At 47.9% G+C, this 23,967-nt stretch overlaps 1 protein-coding gene across 1 annotated transcript in view; it reads right to left on the bottom strand.

The window, feature by feature from the left end:
* Positions 1-23,967, bottom strand: part of PAQR5 (progestin and adipoQ receptor family member 5) — a 37,963-nt gene that overhangs the window by 1,198 nt on the left and 12,798 nt on the right. Inside the window, exons 2-6 of the mRNA XM_049778327.1 lie at positions 18,650-18,777; positions 15,570-15,775; positions 10,515-10,641; positions 6,032-6,128; positions 2,808-2,949 (exon numbers count right to left, since the gene is read on the bottom strand). Of these exons, the coding sequence (XP_049634284.1) occupies positions 2,808-2,949; positions 6,032-6,128; positions 10,515-10,641; positions 15,570-15,775; positions 18,650-18,777 (700 nt within the window). The remainder of the gene's footprint in view (positions 1-2,807; positions 2,950-6,031; positions 6,129-10,514; positions 10,642-15,569; positions 15,776-18,649; positions 18,778-23,967) is intronic.

Here is a 23,967-nt window from a genome sequence, read left to right as displayed (position 1 = left end):
ATATTGCAAGCCACAGAGTCTAAAAAAAGGAATATAGAGACAGTGAGAAGAAAAATGTCTGCCACTGAGGCAGGCAGGGGAGAGGGCTGGGACAAGTGTGGGAGGGAAACTGGGGACACTGTGAAAAGAAATGGTGAAGGGTATTGCTCACTGTATGATACTCAAAATAAGATGAACAACTTTGTAACTGTAAAAAATAAAAATGCTGGGGCCGGAGAGATAGCACAGTGGTGTTTGCCTTGCAAGCAGCCGTCCCAAGACTAAAGGTGGTTAGTTCAAATCCTGGCGTCCCTTATGGTCCCCCGTGCCTACCAGGAGCTATTCCTGAGCAGATAGCCAGGAGTAACCCCTGAGCACTGCCGGGTGTGGCCCAAAAACCAATAAATAAATAAATAAATAAATAAATAAATAAATAAATAAATAAATAAATAAATAAAAATGCTCTTATTTAGTACTATTCTGGCTTTTTGTTTGTTTTTTGGACCACACACGGTGACGCACAGAAGTAACTCCTGACGCTGCACTCAGGAAGAATTCCTGGTGGCCTTGGAGGACCATATAGTATGCAGGGATAGGGCAAATGCCTGACTCACTGCCCTATTGCACTGGCCTCTTTAGTACCTAACTGTTTTGACTACTATGGCTTTATAGTAGAATTTGGTTTTAGGGGCACATTTGGCAGTGTGCAGGGGTTAGTCCTTACTGTGGAGTGAATCCAGGAAGTACTCAGCCATATGTGACAAGGGCTGGAGAGAAAGTATAGCAGGTAAGGTACTTCCCTTGCATGTGGCCAACTTGCATAGGATTTGATTCCCATATGGCCCCCTGAACCCACCAGAAATTATCCCTAGGAGCAGAGCCAAGAGTAAGTCCTGAGCAATGCCAAGTTTCTGCACAACTATTCTCCTTGCCTTCCCCTGCAAAAAAAAAAGAAAACCATATGTATACAATAGTATAATATCCAACTCTTTTATGATATAATTTGAAATCAAAGAATAAAGTCTCATTTTCTTTGGAAAATGGGAAGTTTGATGGTTCTAAATAGATTTTTTTTGTTTTGGGAGCCACATCTGGTAGTAGTAGGATTACTGCTGGTTCTGATTTCAGGAACCACTTCTGGAAGTGCAAGAGGATGAACCCAGATCATTGTCATGCAAAGCATGTGCCCTACCCATGTATTATCTCTCTAATTCAGATTTTAATCCAAACAGATTTTAGCAATGTTAGCCTGTCATTAACAGCTACTGGGTAAAGCCTCCCTCCCCAATTGGGGTGTTTTCTGTTCTGTGTTCTTAGGTTCAAGAAGATGGGATAGAGTTGAATAAATAAAAAGCTACTAAGAATCCAGGGAGCTAACAAAATAAGTCTTATCTGCTTCCTTTTTAAAAATCTGCCCCCTCAGCATTTTGCTTGTTGGAATCCCTTCATTGAAGGGGGTCAGGGAGGATAGGAAATAAAAGTCTGACATAAACAAAACAAAACTGAGCCCTAATTTTGTGAGATGAAGAAAACTTGGAAGACTATTGGAAGACAAGGCTCTTGCCCTACCAGCTCTCCCCGTCCTGCATGCCCCCTCCAGTGCTGGCTTGTTTGAGAGCTCCCAGCTCCAGCACTCAGTCATTTGGAGGCTGGGACTGGAATGATAGCATAGTGGGTAAGGTGGCTTGCCTTGTACAACGCCAACACAGGTTCTTCTGTGCACTGCCCACAGTGATCACCACCAGGAGTGATCCCAGAAGTAATCCAGTAAAGCCAGGAGACGAGTAAAGCTAGGAGTAATCCCTGAGCATTGCAAGGGGTGGGCCCAATAAACAAAACAAAACAAAACAAAAAAAACAACAGAGATCTGGAGTCTCTCTTTTAGCTTGTCCCCGGCCAGAGAAGTGGGTTCAAGTCTTCTCCAGCTCATTCTACAACTTCTTTATTTTTATTTATTTATTTATTTTGGTTTTTGGACAACACCCAGCAGCGCTCAGGGGTTACTCCTGGCTCTATGCTCAGAAATCACTCCTGGCAGACTCAGGGGACCATATGGGGTGCTGGGGTTTGAACCTTCGACCTTCTGCATGCAAGGCAAACGCCTTACCTTCATGCTATCTCTCCGACCCCATTTCTACAACTTCCTAACTCCAGGCAGACTCAGGGGACCATATGGGGTGCTGGGGTTCGAACCTCTGACCTTCTGCATGCAAGGCAAACACCTTACCTCCATGCTATCTCTCTGACCCCATTTCTACAACTTCTTAACTTCTAGCAAGATCTTAGGCTCTGCTCTGGAGAACCACAAAGCCTCAGCTGGGAACAAGCTGCATAAGCATCTCTCTGGAAGAGCCCTCCTTCCCAGATTTCCACCGCCATTCCCAGCTTCTGGTCTGGGGTGTCTGCATGGGGTCTGCATGGGGTACTCCTGTGACACTGAGGTGGTTCCAACACAAATTAGATCAAGATCCTCCTCAGGATAGTCCCTGCATACATCCCACTGGATAGCCCTAGAGCCACCTGTTCCCCATCTTTCTCTTCCTTTCCGTGGCTGTCCTCAATGTTTCTTCCCTGATGGGATTTTACAGATGAGGGAGTCACAGCAGACCTCGGCCTCCTGGCCACAGGGTTGCTGTGGACCCCACTTGCTTTCTTGCTTGCTATTTCCCCCCATCCTGCCTGTACATCCTCAAACAGCATCTAACTTCCTGTGTCTGGTGAACTTCTGATCAAGGTTCTCTTCTTCCTGCCCCACCCACATGCACCGCAGCCTGAGACCCAAATCTACAGAATGGAGCTCCGGGGGTAGCAGGACCATTGCCACTCACCAATGTAGTCGAAGCGTCCAGGAGCCAGGCGTTCAGGCACGTGTGCGGAGTAGAAGAAAGAGGCCAGGAGGGTCATGGCGATGTGCTTTTGGTGGTACAAGGTGGCTTCCCTTAAGGCACTGTCTCCTGGGAGGAGGAAGAGCTGCAGATTTAAGAAAAGGTTAGATCTGGGGTTCTCATTCTCCTGTTCCCCTCTGAGAACCCAACCCTGCCCTCTTTTTCTGAGACTCAGTGCAAAGGCATGTTAGTTCTCCAGGTGTTCATGAGAGCTTTGGGGTTATTTATTCATTTATTTACTCATTAACTCATTCATTCTCGTTACACCTGATAGTGCTCAGGGGCTTTGCAAGGTCCTGGTGGGACCCCGGCTGACCCCGGGCCACCTACATGTAAAGCCTGTATTTAACCTTAAGTTGAGTAGAAAAATTATTTCTACAATAACATTTACAATTATACTCTTCATATATCAGATATAATAATGTTACAATCGTAGTAGTAATAGATCAGAAAACAAAAGAAGAGGAAAGGAAATAGAAAAATCCTATTAGCTATTCACCACTTTTTTCTGGGGATAAAATATCAGCCTAGAGATGCGCAAGAGATGATTTTTTTTTTTTTTTTTTTTTTTGGTTTTTTTTTGGTTTTTGGGCCACACCCGGTGACGCTCAGGGGTTACTCCTGGCTATGCGCTCAGAAGTCGCTCCTGGCGTGGGGGACTATATGGGATGCCAGGGGATCGAACCGCGGTCCGTCCAAGGCTAGCGCAGGTAAGGCAGGCAGGCACCTTACCTCTAGCGCCACCGCCCGGCCCCCGCAAGAGATGATTTTATGCCTTGGCTGCAAGGGGCCTGGGTTCCAATCCTCCCCCTATCAACCAGTCCCCTAAAGGCCATCAGAGTGATCCCTGAGCAGAGTTGGGAATAGTCCTTGAAAGCCACTGTGTGTGGCCCCCAAACCAAAATAAACGAAGCCCTAAACTGAAAGAAAGAACAAAGAAGGGGTTGGAGGGAGCAATAGCACAGCTGTAGGGTGTTTGCCTTGTACTTGGCTGACTCAGGACAGACCTGGGTTCTATCCCCAGCATCCCATATGATCCCCCAAGCCAGGAGCAATTTCAGAATGCATAGCCAGGAGTAACCCCTGAGTGTCACCGGGTGTGGTCCAAAAACAAAAATAAATAAAAATAAAGAATATAGGGGCCAGTGAGGTGGCGCTAGAGGTAAGGTGTCTGCCTTGCAAGTGCTAGCCAAGAAAGGACCACGGTTTGATCCCCCGGCATCCCATATGGTCCCCCCAAGCCAGGGGCAATTTCTGAGCGCTTAGCCAGGAGTAACCCCTGAGCATCAAATGGGTGTGGCCGGAAAAAAAAGAATATAAAAAAAAGTAAAAAGTTAAAAAATAAAATAAAAGAATAAAATAAACCCAGTCTGATGTGAAGTGGTATGCTATGCAAAGCACACATCCATGGGGTGGACATTCCTAATTAAATCCTAGGAAGGCTTCTGAATCATTAGGGCCTTTATGCTGGAAAGCCAAGTAGAATTTGTGTTTGGGACATGAGGGCAGACACCATACCTGTGGGCCCAGCCTTGCAGGGCATCATTCCATCCTCAGAGCCTCAACTATCACCACCTGCCACCTCGAGGCGGAATGTCAGGCAAGGTCATGGGCAGCTTTGATCCCGAAGCCTGTTCTTCCTCGTCACTCTCAGGCCTGGCCTCCTCTCCCCAGTCAGGCCCCAGCTGCCTTCTGCTCCCTGCCTGGAATCCCTGGTGCTGTTCCAGAAACCCAGAACCCAGGGCACACTCGGACAGGCCTGTCTGGTTTCATGGGCATAGGCCATGTTCTCCAGGAAGGAGTTGGGATTTCGAGGGACTGGGCTGCACCCCTCTCTGTGCCCAAGCAGGCAGAGCACAAAGCAAGTGCTCACATCCCCTATCCCTCTCCTTCCTCCTCAGTCTGTGACCAGCCCTTCCTCATCCGGTGGACTCACTGAATCTCTTCTCTCCCACTGTGAAGTGGGGAGGTGGGATTTCCAGGAGAATAGATGGAGCCTCAGAAAGTCTGAGCACTGACTATGGCCACGGAACCAAGATGGGAATTGGACTTGGACCCCCAGGGATCTAAGAGCATATGCTGCCCTCTGCCCTTGCTGGCCTTTCCTCCCACCCCACGCCCCCTCATCCCTCCATCCTAGGCCCCCAATCTGGAGTTGCCAAACACAAGGCAGCCTTGTTTCCTTACTGGATACTCACCTCTTTTCTCTTTAGACTTACTAAATAAGCCAGTAGCCTTACATCACTTCCCGAAGATCACTTTTCTCTTGCTATCAATCAGCTCTTTTGTTTTTGTTTTTGTTTTTGTTTTTTTGGCCATACCCATTTGATGCTCAGGGGTTACTCCTAGCTTAATGCTCAGAAATTGCCCCTGGCTTGGGGGGACCGTATGGGATGAACCGTGGTTGGGATCTTTCCTTGGCTAGCGCTTGCAAGGCAGACACCTTACCTCTAACGCCACCTCACCGGCCCCAAAGTTCTTTTTTTTTTTTTTTTTTTTTTTTGGTTTTTAGGTCACACCCGGCAGCTCTCAGGGGCTACTCTTGGCTCTAAGCTCAGAAATCGCTCCTGGCAGGCTCGAGGGACCAAATGTGATGCCGGGATTCGAACCTATGGACCTTCTGCATGAAAGGCAAACGTCTTACCTCCATGCTATCTCTCCGGCCCCCCAATCAGCTCTTTTTTTTTTTTTTTCAGTTTTTGGGTCACACCCTGCAGCGCTCAAGGGTGACTCCTGGTTCTGCATGCAGAAATCGCTCCTGGCAGGCTCACGGGACCATAAGGGATGCCGGGATTTGAACCACCGTCCTTCTGCATGCAAGGCAAATGCCCTGCCTCCATGCTATCTCTCCAGCCCCCACCAGTCAGCTCTTTCTCATGTTTTTCTGGCAACCACAAGAGGACAGTTGGAGGTGTTGTGACTTTGATTCTTTAGTTCTCTTAGTCACTCCTACTAAGTCCCAGGCTGCCTCTCTTGCTGAACTCGTTAGCCCTGGACACTGGCTTGTCTGTCCTCAATAGGTCCTCAGAATCTGTGTCTTTACATAACCCTTTAATTATTCTGCAAATACTACTAAGGGGCACTAAGTTCTCTTGTGGGTATCTCAGAGACCTGCTCAAGGAGTGTCTGACTAGCCCAGGGGCAGGGGGAGCAGGGGGTTTCCTTACCCTGTAGAGGACAGGCAGGGAGATGCAGATGTAGGGGTAGGCAAAGGCAAGGACACGCAGCACCTTATACAACCTGGACCTCTGCATTTCAAGGAACCTAAATAGCAGAAACAAAGGAGAAAGAAATGGATTAGAAGAGCTGAGATGGTGCACACATGCTTGCATGAGAAATAGCTGAACACAGCGGTAGGGCCAATCCAGGACGTATAATGGTTCGAATCCCAGCATCCCATATGGTCCCCTACCAGGAGCGATTTCTTCTTTTGCTTTCCTTCCTTCCTTCCAACCTGTCTCTCCTTCCTTCCTTCCTTCCTTCCTTCCTTCCTTCCTTCCTTCCTTCCTTCCTTCCTTCCTTCCTTCCTTCCTCCCTTCCTCCCTCCCTTCCTTCCTTCCTTCCTTCCTTCCTCCCTTCCTTCCTCCCTCCCTCCCTCCCTCCCTCCCTCCTTCCTTCCTTCCTTCCTTCCTTCCTTCCTTCCTTCCTTCCTTCCTTCCTCCCTTTCTCCCTTCCTCCCTCCCTTCCTTCCTTCCTTCCTTCCTTCCTTCCTTCCTTCCTTCCTTCCTTCCTTCCTTCCTTCCTTCTCCCTTCTCCCTCCCTTCCTCCCTTCCTTCCTTCCTTCCTTCCTTCCTTCCTTCCTTCCTTCCTTCCTTCCTTCCTTCCTTCCTCCCTACCTCCCTTCCTTCCTCCCTCCCTCCCTCCCTTCCTCCCTCCCTCCCTCCCTCCCTCCCTCCCTCCCTCCCTCCTTCCTTCCTTCCTTCCTTCCTTCCTTCCTTCCTTCCTTCCTTCCTTCCTTCCTTCCTTCCTTCCTTCCTTCCTTCCTTTTCTTTTTTCTTTTTGTTTTTGGATCCCACCCGGCGGTGCTCAGGGGTTACTCCTGGCTGTCTGCTCAGAAATAGCTCCTGGCAGGCACGGGGGACCATATGGGACACCGGAATTCAAACCAACCACTTTTGGTCCTGGATCAGCTGCTTGCAAGGCAAACGCCGCTGTGCTATCTCTCCGGGCCCCCTTCCTTCTTGCCACACCCGATGACACTCAGGGGTTACTCCTGGCTATGCTCTCAGAAGTCGCTCCTGGCTTGGGGGACCATATTCACTCGGAGGATCAAACCTCTGTACTGGATCAGCCATGTGCAAGGCAAACACCCTACAGCTGTGCTATCGCTCTGGCCCCAGGAGGGATTTCTGAGGGCAGTCAGAAGTAATCCCTGAGCACTGCCGGGTGTGATCCAAAAACAAAAAAAGGGTGGGTGGGGGCAGAGAGATAGCACAGCGGTAAAGTGTTTGCCTTGCACGCAGCCAATCAGGACGAATGGGGGTTCTAATCCCGGCATCCCATATGGTCCCCATGCCTGCCAGGAGCAATTTCTGAGCACAGAGCCAGGAGTAACCCCTGAGTGCTGCTGGGTGTGACCCCAAAACCTAAAACAAACAAACAAAAAAGAGAAATAGCTGAAGGCAAGGCTGAGAGAGCACATGGCTAGAGCACATGTCTAGACTGGATCCCATGTCCACCCAGCACCTCAAGTTATCAGTGGGTCCAATGAGCACTCCTCATACCCTTGCATCAAATGGATGGTCCCATGGACCCAGTCTCAGAGTGAAAGGCCCTGAGCATCCTGAAACTCAGTGGAACACAAATAAAGCAGCAGTGGGACAGTGGGCAACAGTCCTTGAGTGCCACATGATCTAACTACCAAGAAGCCCTTTAGTTTATTAATTATTGATGTTTTAGGCCACACAAGGAGGTGCTCAGGGATTACTCATGGCTCTGCTCTCAGGAATCACTCCTGGCAGTGCTCAGGGGACCATATGGGATACAGGGAATTAATCCCAGGTTGGCCACATGCAAGGCAAGTGCCCTAACTGCTTTACTATTTCTTTTTTTGTTTGTTTGTTTTTGTTTTGGGGTCACACCCAGTGATGCTCAGGGGTTACTCCTGGCTATGCTCTCAGAAGTCGCTCCTGGCTTGGGGGATGTCCTGTGACTTGAGACATTTTACTCAGGCTGCTAAAGTGATTCCCCATGGAGGGAGGAAATGAACCAGCCTGCAAAGTCAAGTCAACAGAGAAGTAGGGGGGGTAGGATAAAAAAAAAAAAAAAAGAAGAACCGGGCCTGGAGAGATAGCACAGCGGCGTTTGCCTTGCAAGCAGCCAATCCAGGACCAAAGGTGGTTGGTTCAAATCCCAGTGTCCCATATGGTCCCCCATGCCTGCCAGGAGCTATTTCTGAGCAGACAGCCAGGAGTAACCCCTGAGCACTGCTGGGTATGACCCAAAAAAAAAAAAAAAAAAAAAAAGGGCAGAACAGAAGAGAGACAGCAACAGAAGGGTAAAAATGCCACAGAGCGAACTTCCCTCTACCAAGATGCAATACTGCATCATAGCACAGAGTGTCGCTAAAGTCAGAGATTACAGATGGGAGGAACCAGAGGCACCAGGCCCTCCAAAACTTCCACTGCCCCTGGGCACTCCATGCACCTAGAGGAGAGAAACTAATCTCTAGAGACTCAGACTTGCCTTTGTCTAAACCAGGTTAGCAGAAACACTGGCTCAAAAGCAACTTGTACCGAGGGAAGGCGGATGCCAATTTGATCTTAACCTGGTAATTCCTGTTGTCACAAAGATGGAATTTAGCAAATTACTCTAGAGCTTGAAAATAGGGATGGCAGGGCTGGAGAAATAGTACAGCCTTGTGTGAAGTCAACCTGGTTCTATCCCCTGCATTCCCTATGGTCTCCTGAGCCCCACTAGGAGTGGTTCCTGAGTGCAGAGACAGGAGTTAGCCTTGAGCTTAGCCAGATGTGGCTCCAAACTAAAAGAAAAAAGAAACAGTGGGGATTTAGAAACAAGATTCTGTTGCAGAAGTGTGTCTGTGTGTCTGTGTGTGTACACACATACAAATGCATGTGCAAGCATGTATGTTTACTTACTGATGAGTACTTACTATGGGCTTCATTACAGCCACAGATACATTCCTGTGGCCTGGAGAGGTCTCACCCAACTTGTGGACTTTATTTATTTATTTGTTTGTTTGTTTGTTTGTTTGTTTTTGTTTTTTGGGTCACACCCGCAGCACTCAGGGGTTCCTCCTGGCTCTACACTCAGAAATCGCTGCTGGCAGGCTCGGGGAACCATATGGGATGCCGGGATTCGAACCACCATCCTTCTGCAAGCAAGGCAAACGCCTTACCTCCATGCTATCTCTCTGGCCCCAGGACTTTATATTTTATTTTACACGTGTGTGTTTGTGTGTGCACGCACAAATATTCATGTGCAAGTGTGTGCGTATGTGTATGCTTACTTAATGATCTATTATTCTGTGGGTCTCATTACAGCCACAGTTACATTCCCATGTGCTGGCCTTGGCACTAGAGGCCCTTTATCTTCTCTTTAAGCCCTGTGGCCTTCAGTGTGTTAGAAACCTTGAGATGGTCTGCAGAGTCTCCTGCCCTCAGCTCTGGCCCCAGGCCTGCTCTGATCCCCAGGGGTGACAACAGTCCTCCCGTGTATAGCACTGACTGACCGTGTACCATTGCATTCAGCATTTGTCAGAACAAACCAATGAAAACCCACCATAAAGAAATCCAATAGGGGCCAGAGAGATAGCATGGAGGTAAGGCGTTTGCCTTTCATGCAGAAGGTCATCGGTTCCAATCCCGGCGTCCCATATGGTCCCCCGTGCTTGCCAGGAGCAATTTCTGAGCATGGAGCCAGGAGTAACCCCTGAGCACTGCCGGGTGTGACCCAAAAACCAAAAAAGAATTGGGACAGGAGATAGTACAGTAGGTAAGGCACTTGCCTTGCACGTAGCCAATCTGGGTTTGATTTTCAGCAGATCATATTGCCCCTCATGCTAGAAGTAAGACCTGAGAATGGCTGAGGACTGTCCCCAAATCATTAAAAAAAAAAAAAAAAAGAGGAAAGAAAGTAAAGAGACAGGACTGGAACAGTGGTGCAGCGGAATGGTATTTGCCTTCCACGTGGCTGACCTAGGGCAGACTACGGTTCATCCCCCAAGCCAGGAGCAATTTTTGAAAGCATAGCCAGGTGTAACCCTTGAGCATCACTGGGTGTGGCCCAAAAATACAAAAACAAAACGAAACGAAACAAAATTAAAAGAAAAAAAGAAAAAAGAATTTCAAGTCAGGGCAGGAGGGATAGCACTGGGCATGAAGCATTAGCCTTGCATGAGCTGCATCATGATTGATCTCTGAGCAGAGCCAGGAATAAACCCTGAACACTGCCTGATGTTGGCCCTACAAATTCCCTAACCCACCCTACCTCCTTCTCCAAAGGGAAAAAATAAAAGGATATGAAGACAGTCAAGCTCTAAACTGACCGTCTGCTTGTGGGGCCTACCAGGAAGCCACAGCAAGTCCAGATGGAACTCAGCACTCAGCACTCTTCCCCTTGGGCCTCTCCCCAGGTCCGCAGCTGATGGAGCTGGATCCCTCCCCAGTCCCTTGTGGCGGGCACCAGTACCTGGAGTAGCAGGCGAGGCCAGTGCTGAAGAGGGTGTTGAGCACAGCCAAGCTCAAGTAGCAGTCATGGAACAGCGTGTGCATGAGCGTGTCGGGGAACACGTAGGCCAAGTAGGCGATGGCTGAGCCTGGGGAGAAAACCAGCATGTCAAGGAGCCCAAGTCACACCAAGAGCTCCAGGGAACTTGGGGAGCCCAACTTCCCCACTGACTGGACCTTGACTTTTGCTGGCACCTCCATTCCCTGTCTGAGCAACCCTTCCCCTCCCTGACCTCTCCACTCCTCTGCCCCCCTTCCCTGCATTAGTACTAGTCTTGAGACTTGCTTGGGCCTAGCCTGCTTGCAGGGCTTCTCACCTGACCTCCATCATCCTGCACTCAAACAAGGAGCTCCGGGAGGGAGAGTCACCCATCGGGGACATATAGCTAAAAACCCTCTTCAAACCTGGCTAGTTCAGCGACAGTCCTGCTAGTGGCCCCATGATGTGGCCTGAGCTGACTCTGACCCCATGCCTCTCAGACTGTCCTTTTCCCCTGCCTAAAGAGATAGCACAGTGGTGTTTGCCTTGCAAACAGCCGATCCAGGACCAAAGGTGATTGGTTCGAATCCCGGTGTCCCATATGGTCCCCGTGCCTGCCAGGAGCTATTTCTGAGCAGACAGCCAGGAGTAACCCCTGAGCAACGCTGGGTATGGCCCAAAAACCAAAAAAAAAAAAAAAAAAGAAAAAAAAGAAAAAGAAAAGAAAAAAAGACACAGGTCTTTTAAGGAAGGACTAGGATTTGGTGTGGGAGAGCCCGAGCTAATTCAAGGAGTGTTATAGTAATGAATGTGTGTATTTGTGTGTTGTATATGAAAATATTTCCATTAAGATTATTCTTCGCCTGTTGTCCCACCTTGACCTTCCAGGTGGGGGGCGCTGTTGAGAATGGAAAACATCGTTTGGGAGCGAGGTGTTCAGGGTCTTTTGCCAGAGTTGGCTGGCTGGCTCTAGGTGTGTTTTGGAGCCTGCTGCAAGCTGACAAAGGACTCTCTTTGCTCAACCTTTTACCCCTTAACCCTTCTGTCTGTGTGGATTATTTGCTGCGGATAAATATTACCAAGTTCTCCCCTGCAAAAGGGAACAAGGGGATCAATTTCTCATTCTGGAAGCTCTTTGAGGATACACAAACAACCAACAAAGTAGTAAACGGGACCCAACAAATGGGGCAACATTTGTGCATGTGTGAGAGTGTGTGAATATGTGTCTGAGAATGTGTGTGATTGTGTGTGAGCAACCCTGATTTGACTCCCAGCACACTTTCTGGCCCTCCAAGCCATTCCAGGAGTGACCCCTGAGTGCAGAACGAGAGTAAGCCCTGAGTATTGAGTATGGCCCCAAACTTAAAGTAAACATAAAAAAATAAAATAACTAATAGCTAAAGAAGAAAAAACAAACTTGCCCAAATCATCTACTCATAGGTGAGAAAGTATGGAGATTTCCTGGGTGGGATGGATGGTGGGTACAGGGAAGGCAAGGGAAGATGCTTGGGGAAAGAGCCAAGTGATGAGGTTCGCCTTTGAAGAGTGGGCAACTGCATTTGCCCATCCAATAGGCGGTGAAAGTGGGCATGGCCAATAATCTGAGGCCATTGTACATTAGTATGAGGAGCAGGGGAACCAGGTAAAAGGTTTAAGTAGAGAGAGATTCCTTTTCAAAGGTGGTTTGTTATTGTTGTTGTTATTATTTTGGGCCACACCCAGTGGCATTCAGGGATTACTACTCTTTAAAGAAAACTATTGATTAATTGATTGATTGATTATTTTTTGGGTCACATTCAGTGACACTCAGGGATTACATATGGCTTTGCACTCGGAAATCGCCCCTGGCTGTCTGGATGCCGGGAATCTAATGAGGTCCCTCCCAGATCAGCCACGTACATACAAGGCAAATGTCCTACCACTGTGCTATATCTCTCTGGCCCCTTAGTGGTTCCTTCTGTCTTTGCACTCAAAAATCATTCCTGGTGGGGCCGGGCGGTGGCGCTAGAGGTAAGGTGCCTGCCTTGCCTGCGCTAGCCTTGGACGGACCGCGGTTCGATCCCCCGGCGTCCCATATGGTCCCCCAAGCCAGGAGCAACTTCTGAGCACATAGCCAGGAGTAACCCCTGAGCGTCACCGGGTGTGGCCCAAAAACCCCCCCAAAAAAAAATCATTCCTGGAGGTTCTGGGGCAACCATATGGAATGCTGGGATTAAATTTGAGTCAGCAGCAAGCAAGGCATATTTCCTCCCTGCTGTACTATCATTCCAGCCCCGATTTTATTTTGTTTTTAATTCTTCCCTATTTGAAGGTGTTAGGGGATGATGTGGAGCAGAAGGAGACCACCCAGGGACCTAGACTGTGTAAGAAAACAGGGATGTCACGCTGATAGAGGAGAGAGATGAGAGCCCAGGAAAGATCTCAAAAGTCCTGGGAGCCAGCCAGGTGTTGGGTCCACTCCTGGCTCTGTGGTCCAGGGTTGTTCCTAGTAGTGCTGGGGGTGGAGGTGAAGGACATATAGTGCTGGGACAGACCCCCTGCATACAAAGCCTGCTCTCAGCCCACTGAGCTTCCTCTCCCTCGAACCACAGACTTTAGTGAATGTGAAGAGCTGCCACTGGGCAGTGGGGCTTTGAGAAGGGGGAAGTTGAAGTGGAAAATATTGTATGTACATGTTCAAACACATAAATATACATATACATGTGTGTATGCATGTTCAATAATCTCCCTTATGTCCAGGGATATGTTCTCAGGCCCATAGTGGAGATGTAAGAGGAAGATAATTAAAAATCCAATATACTTTTCTCCCTCCACACACACTTTTAATTGTAAATGACTCATAACAATAAAATAGAAGTTACTTATACAACATACTCTAATAAAAGTACATAATGTGATGTTTCTCTGTGTGTTCTGGACTCACTTTCTCAAAACAGGTTTTTTTTTTGTTTTGTTTTGTTTTGGTTTTTGGGCCACACCCGTTGACGCTCAGGGGTTACTCCTGGCTATGCGCTCAGAAGTTGCTCCTGGCTTGGGGGACCATATGGGACGCCGGGGGATCGAACCGCGGTCCATCCAAGGCTAGCGCAGGCAAGGCAGGCACCTTACCTCTTGCGCCACCGCCCGGCCCAGGTTTTTGTTTTGGGGCCATGACTGGCGGTGATCAGGCCTTACTCCTGGATCTGCCTTCAGGAATCATTCCTAGTGGGGCTCAGAGACATATTGGGTGTTAGAGATTGAACCCGGGTTAGCTGCATGCAAGGCAGGCAACTTACTCACTGTACTATCACTCCAGCCCTCTGAAAACATATGAAATCCTCTAAACTATAACCATGGATAACTGAAACCATAGAAAAAAACCTGTAATCCCCATATGTGTACATACATGTAGAAGTATCTATGTGCTTGCACATATTTTGTGTGTTTTTGCATTTTTGGTTGGGTTTGTTTGTTTGGGTAATTATGTGTGTGTGTAATTTATGAAGGAAGAGAGAGAGAATAGCACATGATATAGGATGGAATTGTGCTTGTCATGAACACTGGCTTGGGTAAGGGCAAATAATTCCTTTTAACCCTAGACAGGATCAACAGGCAAGAAGATGCAAAAACTGGTATTAGTGAACATACGAACATCTCATGGTGTGATGTCTGTCTGTCCACTATGAGAGGAAATAGGAGGAAAAACACCAGAGCTTCAAAGAAACATTGGTAGCTGAATGCCTATATCCCTCCTCATCTGCTCTGGGCTCACTCTCCAACTCTCTGAGCCTATCTCAACCTTCCTTGGGCTCTGTGCCAGCACTGCCCTGAAGAGCAGGCTCATTCTAGCCTGAATGTGGGCTGTGTAAGTTCCAGGGATCCTGTGGGCCAACTGTTAAACCCAGCTATTAAAAATTAGATTACACAAACTTACAATTAAGAGCATAGCTTTAGGGGCCAGAGCAATGGTGCAAGCAGTAGGGCATTTGCCTTGCACATGCTACCATAGGACAGACCGAGGTTCGATCTCCAGCATCCCAGGTGGTTCCCTAAGCCAGGAGCAATTTCTGAGCACATAGCCAGGGGTAACCCCTGTGTGTCACTGGGTGTCCCCCCCCCCAAAAAAAAAAAAACCATAGCATTAGCAGTAACTATTCTGTAATGAATTGATGGTCTACTATTCTGATAATGAATTGATGGTTCTACTTAGTGAAATTGTAATGAAATGGGACCGGAGGGGTGGCGCTAGCAGTAAGATGTCTACTTTGCGTGTCCTGGCCTATATGATCCCCCAAGCCAGGAGCAATTTTTTTTGTTTGTTTTTTGGGTCATACCCAGTGATGCTCAGGGGTTACTCCTGGCTTTGCACTCAGAAGTTGCTCCTGGCAGGTTCGGGGACCATATGGGATGCCAGGATTGGAACCGGGGTCAATCCTTGTGTTGGCCTCATACAAGACAAATGCCTTACCGATGTGTTATTGCTCTGACCCCAGGAGCAATTTCTGAGTGTATAGCCCGGAGTAACCCCTGAGCATTACTGGATGTGGCCAAAAATGAATGAATGTAATGAAGTTAGGTACTATCTGTCTGCATACTATGTCCAATGATGTTCTATTAGAAGTTTATAGGACATAGGACCAGATGAACCACCAAACCACAGCCCAGGGCTTTTGCTCCAGAGAGCCTGTTATAACATAGTAGCCAGAACACATGTGGACAAGTTTCTTGTTTGTTTTTGTTTTTGGGTCACACCTGGCAGCGCTCAGAGGTTATTCATGGCTCTGAGCTCATAAATAGCTCCTGGTAGGCTTGAGGGACCACATGGGATGCCGGGATTTGAACCACCATTCATCCTGGATCGGTTGTGTGCAAGGTAAACATCCTACCGCTGTGCTATTTCTCCAGCCCCTGGACAAGTTTCTTAACAAACCTTGAGTGGAAGCCTGACAAAGCCTGGTGTTCCCTTCACTTTCTACAAGCCTGGAAAAGTCTGTGGAGAGCCAAGTGCCCAGGGGATGCAGCAGGATCTGGAGCCGGGGCAGTGCAGACCACACATACCCAGGCTGAAGAGGTTGACAGCGCCATAGTCCAGGAAGTAGCAGATGTGGCGGGCCTTCTGGGACATGGAGCTAAAGGTGTGTGCACAGCTGGAAGCAAAGGGGTACACACAACTGGTGCCCATGTACACGAGCAGAGGCCAGGAGTAGCTGTCGTTCTGGATGTTGGTCCCATAGAACTTGGTCACAAACCTCCACGTGAAGAACCTGGAACACAGCAGGCCCCGCTCAGCCTCAGTCTCCTTGCCATACTCTTGTTGCTTCCATTCCCTTGGCCAAACTTCCCCACTAACTTATCACCACTGGGAACCAGCAGGGGACAGGGAATGAGCGAACAGGGTCATAGAGTATTCATGTCCGATACAGAAGGTTCATCATCATGTCCAGTGTGGTGAGCCCAAGTGATGATCAGACATGGGCCTATCACTTTACTGTCACAAACTCCTTATCAGGTGATATTTTAGTCATATCTTTTGTGGGGGGGTCACACTTAGTGGGGCTCAGGGCTTACTCTTGGTCCTGCATTTAAAGAACACTCTTAGAAGTACTTGGGGAGACTCTAAAATGGTGTCAAGGATAGAATTCGAGTGGACCATATACAAGACGTCTGTACTATCTTTCAAGTCCATCTTCAAATGCCTCTGTTCCACTCTGGAATATCTCTGCAGCAGTGGGAGATGGTGCCCCCAGGCTCTGTGCATAGGAATGATGGCCAGTGGGCAACTCAGAGTCACCTTTTATGTGGGTCACTGCGGTTCCCACACAACAGAGGTTTATGAGGATGTGTTCATGTGTAAGAGCCTTGTGTGCGTGAGGTCCCTGATCATGACCTGGGAAAGCCCTGTACCCCGATTCCCTGCAACACCACCAGTCTGATGGGCTTGTGGGCCAGATGAACTCTGCAAGATGAAATAGCCGAGATGCAGTAGTGGACTTCAGACTAAGGTGGAAAGTTACAATATTTTTAGAAAAACACTCTGGGGGCCGGCGAGGTGGCGCTAGAGGTAAGGTGTCTGCCTTGCAAGCGCTAGCCAAGGAAGGACCGCGGTTCGATCCTCCATTGTCCCATATGGTCCCCCCAAGCCAGGGGCAATTTCTGAGTGCTTAGCCAGGAGTAACCCCTGAGCATCAAACGGGTGTGACCCAAAAAACCAAAAAAAGAAAAAAAAAACACTCTGGTGGATGCAAGGAAAAGTCAATGGGAACAAGAGAGACAATACCCATCTGTAATATTATGAGCATTCAGATTTTTTCATTCATTCATTCCTTCATTCATTGTTGTTTGTTTTGGGGCCACATCTGATGGTGTTCAGGGGTTACTCCTGCCTCTGCATTTAGGAATCATTCCTGGCAGGCTTAGGAGAACCATATGGGATGCAGGGGATTGAACCTGGATCAACCTGGAGGTTCAATGCAAGAGCCTGAGAGGCCTGCAAGGCTGGGTTGTCTCCTGGGCCACACTCAGTGGTGCTCAAGGGTCTTCAGCGATGTACTTGGCAATGTTCCAGGGCAGAGGATGGAACCTAGATTGGGAATATACTAGGAATATGCCCTAACCGCTGCCCTATTGTTACCCTCCCCCAAAGCCAAATGCCTATCTCGCCTGGATGGATGGTGAGGCCCTCCCACAGCTGGGAGGAGTCTGTGGTTGGAAATGAAGGTGTTGCTTGGGGAGAGGGGAGAGGCAGATGCAGCTAGGAGAGAGATCAGATCACAGGATGGATGCAGGAGCAGGAAAGAGGCTGCTTAGCTTAGAGGCCATATGAGGAATATGTACATGGCAGTTAGGGCCTTGTAATAAAGCTGGATTTCTCCTGAAACTTCATCTGACTGCTGTGGATCATTTCTTCACCATCACCGTGTACCTACATACCTGCCAGCCGAAGGGGCTGCAGGCACCAGGCCGAGTCAAGAAAGGCCTCACCATCCATTCACACCACTAGGATTCTATATAATTAATACAACGCTCTATTTCCTGGCCCTGCATTTAAAGCTCTAATTCATAGGAGCACAGCCTGCAGTTACCATGGAGGGACTTGTCCCCCTCGCCTGTCTGCAGGTCCAACTGGAGTTCACTCCATGGTGCAGGTATAGAACTCTAAGGCTGCCTTCTGCTGGCCCCCTCCACTGGACACAATTAGATGTCCCCCCCTCACTTGGCTTCTTTCCATAACTGCGAGGGCAGTTTGAACCAGCCACTTTCCTCTGACCATTTCTATGGCAGTCAGGGGAGTCTCAGAAAGATCTGTGTTCCACAGGACTTTTGAGGCCTCCAGCCTTGCTATGTCCTCAATCTGCACTCCCAGGCCCCATGATCAGCATTCCTAGGAAAAGGTCCCTACCTTTCCCAGCAGCCTCTGCTCAGTATGGTACTTCTGATTTGGCTCTTCCCTCTATCACTGAACCTTGCTTAGTTCTTGAAGTTTTGGGACAGATTTTCTCTCTCTCTCTCTCTCTCTCTCTCTCTCTCTCTCTCTCTCTCTCTCTCTCTCTCTCTCACTCACTCGCTCATGCTCTGGATTTGGACCACAACCAGTTGAACTCAGGGCATTCTCTTAGCAGTGCTCAGGGGACCCTCTGGGATTCTGGAGACTGAACTAGGTGGGCTGCATGTAAGGCAAATGCCTTCTCTGCTATACTGTCTCTGTAGACCTCAAGCACAAATGCAGCCTTCCTGTTAGTGAATTAAGCCCCTGTCTTCCAATTGACAGGTGTGGATATATCCAAGACTTCTACTACCTTCTCTGGATCTTTGAAGGGCTTGGGGAAAGGCAAGACTCATTCCTCCTCATTCACCCTTGGGAAAATGTGACACTCAGAATCAAGGGGCTTTTGAACCTGGGCTTCTGGAAACCTCCAGGCCAGAATGAGCTGATACTGTGAGATCACAGGCTGGAGCAGAAGAGACTGGAGGTGTGAGCCACACCCCAACATCTTCCATCACCAAGCTCATCTATCAGAAGGGAGTACCTCAGTTATTGGCATGGGTCATAGCCCTCCCCTTCTATAGTGTGGTTGAGTGAAACTAGGGTTCCCAGGGACCCTAAGAGAGTCTAGCTGGTCAAGGGGGCTGGGAGGTACCAGAAAGGCAGCAAGTGGGTCCAGATGTTGAGGGTCTCATTGGTCATTTGGAAGAGGCTGAGAATGCATGCAGTGGCAGAGCTCTGCGGATGCCGGTAGCCAAACAGGATACCTTGTTCACGGAACACCTACACAGGAGGGAAAGGGATTGCCAAGTGAGACAAAAAGGCAGAGTTGCATTCAGGGGGGTGGTACTTTTGAACACCTTTGTCTGGAACTCTTAGCTTCCAGTCTTGTACCTGTCGTCTTGCTGCCCTCATGCCCCACTGCCTAGCCCCAGGTAGTGCTCAGAGTTGACTCCTTGAAGTGGGGAAGTTCCTGGAAAGCTTGGGGAATCATATGAGATGCCTGGCATAGAACCCAGGTTGGCTGTGTGTAAGGCAAACATACTACCTACCTACCATACATACTATCACTCTGGCTCCTGTTGTATTCTTTGGTTTTTGTTTTGTTTTGTTTTTTGGTTTTTGGGTGCAAAATGCCCTACCGCTGTGCTATAGCTCTGGCTACTTCTGTTGTATTTTTTGTGGGAGAGGGGTACACTGGCACCACTCAGGGGTTATTCCCGACTCTGCACTCAGGGATCACTCCTGAGTGGTCTCAGGGGGGAATTTGCTAGCTCAAACTAGGCTCTCACACCTGTAATGCATCTGTTTTCCCACTAGAATTGCTAGAAGCTACCCCGAAATTTCTAATATCCCCACATCCTGCAAAGAGCCTGGAGTCAGCAGTAAGAGAGGATGTGAGAGCCCATGGAGAACTGAGTGTGTTTTGTTTTGCCCATTCACACTTGGCATGAATGATGTTGCCTGTTGGGGGGTCTTCATGCTAGGTGGACATAAGTGCTGCTGGCGAAAGAGACATGCTTGCTGCAGGGCTCCAGGGAAAGATTTCTGCAACAGGGCCCCAGAGCTAGAATATATGAACCAAGGCACTTCACAGAGGCCTTTTAAAGATGAAGACCATGATGACAATAGACCTCAGCTACAGGTGGACAAGACCAGCCACAGCAGAGCTCACATAGGCTACCTCTTCCATGCCAGACAGTGTCTTTTTTTTGGGGGGGGGCACACCCAGCGGTGCTCAGGGGTAACTCCTGGTTGTCTGCTCAGAAATAGCTCCTGCCATTCCAGACAATGTACCTCGTACATGTCTCAGGGGTTCCTCCAGAGCACACTTGGACTGGTCAGGTAATGGATTCATTTCTGCCAACCCCAAATACTTCTGGCAGCTGGGAATACAGTGATATAAGAGGGACAGAAGCTCAGATGTAGCTAGCATAAAGTGGGAAAAAAAACCCCAAATGTTCAAATGCTACTGACATTCCTGCCAATGTTTATAAGAACAACAGAAATAGAAGAATGCAATGCTGGGATCCAGGAAAATGCAGGTTCTTTGAGGGAACAGGCCTGATCGGACATTTTGAAAAAATTTTTGGGTTTTGGGAACACACCTGGTGGTGTGCAGGGGTTACTTCTGCCTCTGTGCTCAGGGATCACTCGTAGAAGTGCTCAGCAGACCCTCTATGGTTCTGAAGGTCTAATCAGGGTTAGTCGTATGGTCATATGTAAGAAAGTGCTTTACCAGGCTGGAGAGATAGCATGGAGGTAAGGTGTTTCCTTGCATACAGAAGGCCGGTGGTTCAAATCCTGGCATCCCATATGATCCCCTGAGCCTGCCAGGAACGATTTCTGAGCATAGAGCCAGGAGTAACCCCTGAGCATCGCCAGGTGTGACCCAAAAACCAAAAAAAAAAAAAAAAAGTGCTTTACCCACTGTCTTATCTCTGATAATTTTTGTGTTACTTTATATCAGCATGGCTCCATCCTGACATTGAGATTTAAGGGGGAAGGTGAGTTTTCTGAAGCACAGGCAGCAGTTGAAATGGTCTCTCCCTGTAAATGTCATACACTCACAGCCAAACAGTAATAGCTGAAAATGTCCCCCATAATTACCAGTATCCCTTGGGCAAGTCTCTCCCAGTTAACCTTTGATTTAGATGAATCTTGCTAAAATATCTGATGGGTGGGGTCAGAGAAATAGTACAGCAGGTAGGGTGCTTGCTTTTCATGTGGCTGACCCTCTTTTGATTCCAGGCAACATATATGGTCCTCCAAGTCCCACCAGGAATAATTTGTAAATACAAAGCCAGAAATAAACCCTGAGAATCACTGAATGTGCCCCCCCCATAAAACAAATATTTGAAAAGTAAATTTATTATGAATAGATGAGGGCCATGGATATGGCTCAGGAGAATAACACTTAATTGTATGTAAGGCCATGGGTTGGATCCCTGACATTGCAAAAAGAAAGAAAAAGAAAAAAGAGAGAAAGGAAAAAAGAAACGAGATGAGTAAATAAATCCAGCAATGAACAATGTCCATATTAATAATCAGAACAAAATTGAGCCATGAAACATTTCAAAGATTTCTCTTTAACTTTCTAGGGTTGTGGGAGGCAGGCTTTTTTTTTAATTTTTTTATTTTGGGAGTCAGTTTTAATTTGAACTACCATCTTCATATGAGGTAGAGAGGACTCCGAGGGGCCAGAGAGAGATCACAGCAGGTAGGCACTTGCTTTACATGGGATCAATCTATGATTCATCCCCAAGTTTCCATAAGATTCCTCAAGCACTATAAGGAATTATTCCTGAGTGCAGAGCCAGGATTGACCCCTGAGCATTACCAGGTATGACTCCTCTAGCCCCTCCCCAAAACAAATACTTCAAAAAGCTCCAATTAATGACATAACTTGTATTATTTTTTTCTTTTGGGGGGGGGTTGGGTCACACCTGGCAGCACTCAGGGATTATTCCTGGCTCTATGCTCAGAAATCGCCCCCAGCTGGTGGTGGGGGAACGACATATGGAATGCCTGGATTTGAACCACCATCCTTCTGCATGCAAGGCATGCCTTACCGCTGTGCTATCTCTCCAGCCCTATAACTTGTATTATTTCTTAAGGTTCTGAGTTAAAAGATCACAGAGGTGGGGCCAGAGAGATAGCATGGAGGTAAGGCATTGGCATATAGCACCCCATATGATCCCCCCGAGCCTGCGGGGGGGGGGGCGGGGAATTTCTGAGCATAGAGTCAGGAGTAACCCCTGAGCACTGCCGGGTGTGACCCACAAACCAAAAACAAACAAACAAAAAAAATCACAGAAAGCAGTGGAAAAAGCAAGGGGAGATAGGAGCTGGGAATGTGGTATGAGAGGGACACTGGATTTGATCTCTGCAACACAAAAGCCCACTTGCATGTGAAAAGCATGGGGTTATCTGAGGAAAGGGTCCACATGCTGTGACCTGGGATTGGCTCAGGTCCCTTCTCATTTACGACTCAGCGTGACTCGGCATGCTCCCTGCTTCAGTTTAGTCCTCGGTTAATCTGGTCATTGAGGAGAAGGGGATAATCATGTTGCTTCATGGTCCAGCAAAGAACGGCTATTTGATTTATGTTTGGGTTTTAGTTTGTTAAGGCCATTTGTTCCAAATTTTTATTCCCAGTTTATGACGGATGGCACAGACTCTCCTAGGCAGCAGGGAGCTCCCAAGCAGCTGCCCACCCCCGGGCTGCTCACCAAGAGGAGGCGAAGATGCCAAGAGGCTAACAGTCCTGCAGGAGGCAGAAACTCTGGGTCTCTCCTCCCACTTCTTCCACAGCTTTCTTCCTGTTTTAAGACACTCACTAAGGAGGCTGAGTGATAGGACAGCGGTAGAGTGTTTGGCTGACCCAAGAAAAACCCAGGTTCAGTTCTTGGCACCCCAAATGGTCCCCCAAGCCTGCAAGGGGTGATTTCTAAGCACAGGGCCAGGAGCAACCCCTGAGTTCTGCCAGGTATGGCCCCCAAAAATCAAAAGAGAGAGAGAGAGAGAGAGAGAGAGAGAGAGAGAGAGAGAGAGAGAGAGAGAGAGAGAGAGAGAAAGAGAGAGAGAAGAGAGAGAGGGAGGAGAGAGAGAGGAGAGAGAGAGAGAAGAGAGAGAGGGAGGAGAGAGAGAAAGAGAGAGGAGAGAGAGAGAGACTGTATACTACTGGTCACTCACTTTTGGGACCTGAATTCTGACAAGGAGGGACGCCATTTTATAATAACCACATGGCAGGCTTCTTCTTAGGTTCTGAGAAGGGAAAATCACAATTTTGTAAGGACCACATGGTGTGTGTGAGCCACATGCTGGGGCTTCACATGCCTATTTCATAGACCTGGCCTCAGTCTACCTGGCCGTACTAGGTAGCCTATCAGGGAAGGACAAGGGAGCAGTAGGAAGGTACCCCTAGACAAGAGCCAATCATTTTAATGATCATCAGAAAGCTGGAACCTCCCTATATCTCTTCCCTATATAATCTTCCTTTTTTAAATTTTTTTATTTTTAATTATGAGAACAAAGATGCAAAGAAAGAGGACAAGGTAAAGTTACAGTGGAAGGACAATCACCCATAACATAATTCTCAAAAGAAGTCCCCTTGCTGATATCTTAACTTTGAACTTTCAGCCAAAGAACATTAAGATAAATAAAACAGAATCCATGTACAATTACTTTGTCCCTCAAGTCCCCAGATTGTAACACATTATAATATTTCTTAACAGCACACAAGGCAATCTAAAGCCATAAAACTTACGTAACTCCTTAAACATTAGATGCATAGTATTTTTTACATTTCCATGTACATGCATTTTAGCTTAAGTTAACCTCAAATTTTAAGTGGGTTTTTTTTAAGGATTAGAGTCAAAGGAGCACAGTAAAAACGGTGTTAGAGTGGCTATTGTTGTTTGCATAGGCCAACCAAAATATGAGGGGCATGGAAAGGAATAACCTTGGCCTAAATACAAAGAGACCCGACCACTGAAATTTCCTGGCTTAAGACCAACTCTAGGCTCCAGGCAAGTTAGATCGTCCAATCCAAGACATTGTCCGTAGTGCCAACACACTTTTAACACAGTCATGTTTCACAGTCATCCTACATTGAAGTCAGGATGTGGAGCGTCCTCTCGTTTCACCTCACCATTAAAGGGCAATGCAGGAAGCCCTGTCCTGTAAGCAGGTCGTTGTTGTTAAGTCTTCTCAGTGTTAAGGGAAGTCTCTTTTGAGCAGGTCAACGTCTGAGCAGTGGTAGGGTCTTTCGTGGTAGAGGATTGCTTCCAGGTGATGTTATAGACAAACCTGGATGTTTCGTGGATGGCTTCCCTGGTTCAGGGGTAAATGGAAAATACCCTTTCTTCTGAGGCCTTTGCCAGGTCATTATGTCAATGTTCAGGGTGTAAGGTCCCTTTGCACTTCAAGATTTGTGTATTCCAATCTCTATTAGATAGGATCTTATTTGTA

This window comes from Suncus etruscus, chromosome 1, assembly GCF_024139225.1.
Source record: "Suncus etruscus isolate mSunEtr1 chromosome 1, mSunEtr1.pri.cur, whole genome shotgun sequence".
Lineage (NCBI taxonomy): Eukaryota > Metazoa > Chordata > Mammalia > Eulipotyphla > Soricidae > Suncus > Suncus etruscus.
Note: the sequence above shows the minus strand (reverse complement) of the source record. Positions and strands in the feature narration are given on the sequence as shown.